The 4,950-nt window shown below is 30.9% G+C and overlaps 1 protein-coding gene across 1 annotated transcript in view; it reads left to right on the forward strand.

Moving 5' to 3' along the window:
• The first annotated feature begins 954 nt into the window (after positions 1–954).
• Positions 955–4,950, forward strand: part of LOC112509846 (caffeoylshikimate esterase-like) — a 5,984-nt gene continuing 1,988 nt past the window's right edge. The window contains exons 1-5 of the mRNA XM_025115036.1: positions 955–1,130; positions 1,222–1,254; positions 1,350–1,476; positions 1,768–1,914; positions 2,351–2,481. Of these exons, the coding sequence (XP_024970804.1) occupies positions 1,128–1,130; positions 1,222–1,254; positions 1,350–1,476; positions 1,768–1,914; positions 2,351–2,481 (441 nt within the window). The 5' untranslated portion in view covers positions 955–1,127. The remainder of the gene's footprint in view (positions 1,131–1,221; positions 1,255–1,349; positions 1,477–1,767; positions 1,915–2,350; positions 2,482–4,950) is intronic.

A 4,950-nucleotide genomic window follows, 5' to 3' on the forward strand; every position in this document is an offset into this window, starting at 1 on the left:
AATTAAATTATAATAAAAAAATTGAATTAAAAAATTACACAAAAAATGAGGAATTTTAAATAGTTAATTTGATACCAATATCGATATATTTTTGTTATGCATAAACAACTGTATATTGATGCATATTACTTAAAATTCAAGATTACAAGTAATTATGCATAAGTACAACTTATTAAAGCTCGATGTTTGAATTCGTATAGATAACTGCGGATAAACATAATCAAATAGAGGATAAACATCTCATTTTAAAATATAAAAAATCTAAAATATAATTAGAATAATTATCGAGTTCCAATAAAATAAATAATTATTATCTTTATAAAAAATTATATTATTAAACCAAATATAAATTACTTCGTTATTGAACATTAATTAAATTATAAAAAAATGGATTAAAAAATTACACAAAAAAATGAGGAATTTCGAATAGTTAATTTGATACTAATATCGATATATTTTTGTCAAATTTTTATGAAATCGTCAAATATATATTTTATTCAAAAATAAAAACATCATCGCTTTCTCAAAATCACATAAAGTCATATTATAACATCGACTGAGATAAAGTATAAAATGAAATATTAAAAACACGATGTATCTCGCTGAATTGCGCGAATACGCTTCTAATATATATATATATATATAATTGATTTGCGATAGTTGGTTGTAGATATTTTCATGAACGTATCTGCGAAATATGACCTAAAGTTATGACTTGAGATGATAAATCGTACTCACCAATTATATACAAATAAACAGTTTACATCAATACAACACTTCAATCTCCATGGAATTTGACCCACAATTATTTAGAAAAAAGAAAAAGAAAAAGAAAAAGAAATTAAAATAAATAAATAAATAAATAAAAATCCACCAACTAAAATCCAAGAGACTAAACTGTACACAAACAACTCCTCATTCCTCGATATAAGCAGAGATCACGTCTCTTACTCCACACACACATCATCCTCTCCGATTCCAAAATTCTCTGCTCAATCTCTTCATCAACTCTTCTTCCATTTTCATTGCAATTTGCAACCACCTTCTTCTCCTTCTTCTACCTCCATAATCTCAGGAACAATCTAAAGCTTGTGATCTTCATCAAGATTTCAACAACACTCTGTTTCATGGTATCTTCCTCTTCTTACTTTCCTTTTCTTATTTTGTATGATTAATTGAGTGTTTTTTGAATCTGGGCTTTCGATGTTGAACCATTTTTAGGCGATTGAAGCTTCGAGTTTCAAATATGAAGAGGTATTATTCAAAAATTTCGAATTTTTAATCCTTCTCTGTTTCTTTTCTGATGAATACATGGGATTTACGGTAATGTTGCTGTGAAAAATTTGCAGGAATTCATCGTAAACTCGAAAGGATTGGAGCTCTTTACGTGTCGCTGGCTACCTGTTGATTCTGAACCTAAAGCTTTGATCTTTCTTAACCATGGCTATGGCATGGAATGCAGCGTCTCCATGAGAGGTCAACTGCTTTCTTGATTGACTTTTCAAAGTCAAACTATTTACTTGTTATGGTCGAATTAATGAAGATTTCCATCGTCTATTCCTGGAAATTGATAGCTACAAATGATACTATTGAAACTATCTTCAAATACATGCATCTTCAAGTACCAAAATTGATATTGATGGTATTTGGATCAATTTTGACTTTGAAGATCGATAAGTTTGACCGACTATTAAAGATATATCTTCAACATTTGGGCAAAAAGTTGATTATCGACAACTCTAATCATGTTAAAATAAATCTTAACAGGAGTTGCTTTAAGGCTTGTGAAGGCAGGATTTGCAGTTTACGGAATTGATAACCAAGGCCATGGGAAATCATCCGGGATTCAGGGTTTCATCCCGAACTTCGACGATCTCGTCACCGATTGTTCCGAATTTTTCACAAGCATTTGTGGTAAGCTCTTTAAAATAATTTTCAGGGCTATTAAATCCAACTCAAAAAGTTAAAAGATTTCCAACTTTGACCGGGTCAAGTAGAACAACGGTTTTGACTTGCTTTCTTGTTTTACGGAACGACTATGAACATATAAGACTAACGTATTTTGTATAAAATGTTAAATCCAAAGAAAATAAATATGGGTTTTATAGAGAAATGGATTATAATTACTGGGTCTGAACAAATGGTGATGTCTGATTGGCTTGAGCCTGGCTCCAAAGGTTAAAAATACCTGGAGATCCCAGCTTCAAATCCAATGATGAATAAAAATCCACTTGTGACCACGGAGGTTTAAATGCAGTGACTCCGGTCCTGAGATTAGTCGGCTCATATAGCAGATTGGATATCAGGTTAATCAAAAAAAATATTAATGGGTGTGTTTTATTTTGTTTAGAAAAGAAAGAAAATAAAAGAAAGATGAGAATATTGCTTGGAGAATCCATGGGAGGAGGAATGGTTCTCCTGTTACATAGAAAGAACCCAGAGTATTGGGATGGTGGAGTCTTGGTGGCACCCATGTGTAAGGTATGCCATCCTTTCTTTTCTCCTTTTCTGTCTTTTTTTTCAACAATGCCAACTAAAACTAGTAAAATAATACTTGTGCATTTAAGTATCTGAATAACCGTTTTAGATGTCAACTATTTATCATGTTGATGTAACAAATGATAAAAATACAACTCAGTGATATAATATTATTTTGATTTATACATGGTTGCTTTGTGGTCCATACAGATACAAAATCATGCATATATGATTTTAAATAAGAAAATTCCGGTTCAGATGCTAAAATACAAGGATTGCATGAACAATATCGAATTTATGTAACATGCATCTTTGCATATAGTCGTCGTGGAAGAAGGGGAGGGGGGATGGAATTTTGATACCAGTGAAATATAAAACATAATTATAAAAGAAGTATTAATATTTTGGTTGCATATTTGCATCGTGGTCTACAAAGATCTAGTTCAAGTATCAGTTATAAGTTTACTTGAAAGATGTAATTATAATACAAGAGTTGGGTTCCGGTAAGACTGAAAGTTATGGTGAGAAGGGTAATAAGGGATCTCTATTCTTGAATCAATTCTAATTGGAGATCAACACTAATAAGATGCATCGTCGTGAGCAGCACAATTCATGAGGGTGGGTTGAGATTAAAAATGATCAAGAGTCCATTCTATCCTTACGGTTCTCATCTTAACTCTTATTCTCACATAATCATTCGTCTATAATGCAATTTCTCAAAAAGTCAAGGATTAAAATGTAACTTTGAAAAGAGTTTACATGGAATGCATGAACAATGCCTTGTAGTGTGAATCAAGAAAAGGGTTGAATATTAAAAGTCAAATGTGAGATTGAATTGATGTAGTTTTGTGAAGTTGTCATTTTCTTATTTAATCCTCTACCACCTTCATTTATTAAAGGGTGTTTGAGATTGCTTATAAAAATTGCTTTTTAATTTATTTCAGTCTGGCATCGGTTAAAAGCTGTTTTCTGGTGTTTGGATAAGAAAAAAAACTGCTTATACCGGTGTCAAACCGGTAATAAGTTGTTTTTGATAAGTTAATCCTTCCTGACTTATGAAAAATTGTTTATTATCAGTTTACAATTTTATATTTTATTTAACTCCTATTTAATACCATATAAGTTAATAAACACTTTTACAAAAAAACATAAGTTGTTTTAAATAAGCAATCCCAAACACCTCATATATAAAAATGACTTCTAATTCCCTTAGTTATGACCTTTCACCTTTTCTCTCACATAAGGACAAAAAATTACTATCATTTTGTCTCAAATCAAATTTCCCTAAAAAAATATTGTTGTATGTCTTTCTTTCGTAATATCTCAAAACTCTGAAAGGTTTTTGTTCGGTTTTGAAACTAAAACATGGAAAAGGCAAGAACGAACACCATGTAATGTGGATGTAATGAATCAGTCCAACAGGGTGATAACGATACAAACCTAACATCGGAAATTAATGTGTGAAGAAACTTGCTTTTTAACTTCAATGATCTATATATACAGTTTTAGTTAAAGTCGTATATGTATTAATCACATGTTATTAATATCTTTCATAACGACATGCGTGATATGACAGGATGTAAAATATTATTATAAACTGAGAATGGACAATAATGCAATTTTTTTTATTAAAAGATAAAATCCGAAATATATGTTTGAACGTAATAGAATTTACGAATGGTGGTTGAACATTGTTCCCTAATTTGAATCCCAGGTTAAAAAACACCAACAATATATGCATACACACATATATATGTATATATATGGGTCTAATTAAATGAGAACTAGATAGTTTATGGYAATYGTGAGGTCMAATATGARCCRATYAKTTTAGATAATTAATATTATTTACTAAAATAAAACAAAAGGTAAATTAGTAAATTGTGTTGATTGTTCAATTTACTTTAATTAGTTTAATATTCCAATTTACTATAATTAGTTTAATTATTTTAATATGTATATATATACACACACACAAATCCAGTGGCCTTCTCTGGCACCCACCACCACTCCAGTGACCTCTTCCAGTCATCTTGTTTGACCAAGACGACATCTCCGATGATCGACCATTAAATACCCTCCTGTAGCATTCCCGCCAACTAGCCTCATCTTTGTCCCTGTGACCCATTCACTACCTATCTCCCTTCCCCTATCCCCGCCATAGTTGGTATCACATATATACCACAATTGGTATCACAGTGGTCTCAACGTTTACTTGGTATGTTTTGGGTATCACATTATGTGTATTTTGAGTATCACATTGTGTTTTTTGGTGTATTTTGGGTATAACATGGTGTTCGTCGGAGGCCGGAGGTAGTAGAGAGATAGGAGAGATAAAAAATTTAAAATACTTTAAAATACCTAAAATGCATTTAATTATAATTTTAAGTCAAATTACCAAAAATATTAGTTTTCTAATTTATCCATTGATTTGTGGTTGAAAATTGGATGTCACAATTATATAAACCCCCC

The sequence above is a fragment of the Cynara cardunculus genome (assembly GCF_001531365.2).
Source record: "Cynara cardunculus var. scolymus isolate 2C chromosome LG 3, CcrdV1, whole genome shotgun sequence".
Classification (NCBI taxonomy): Eukaryota; Viridiplantae; Streptophyta; class Magnoliopsida; order Asterales; family Asteraceae; genus Cynara; species Cynara cardunculus.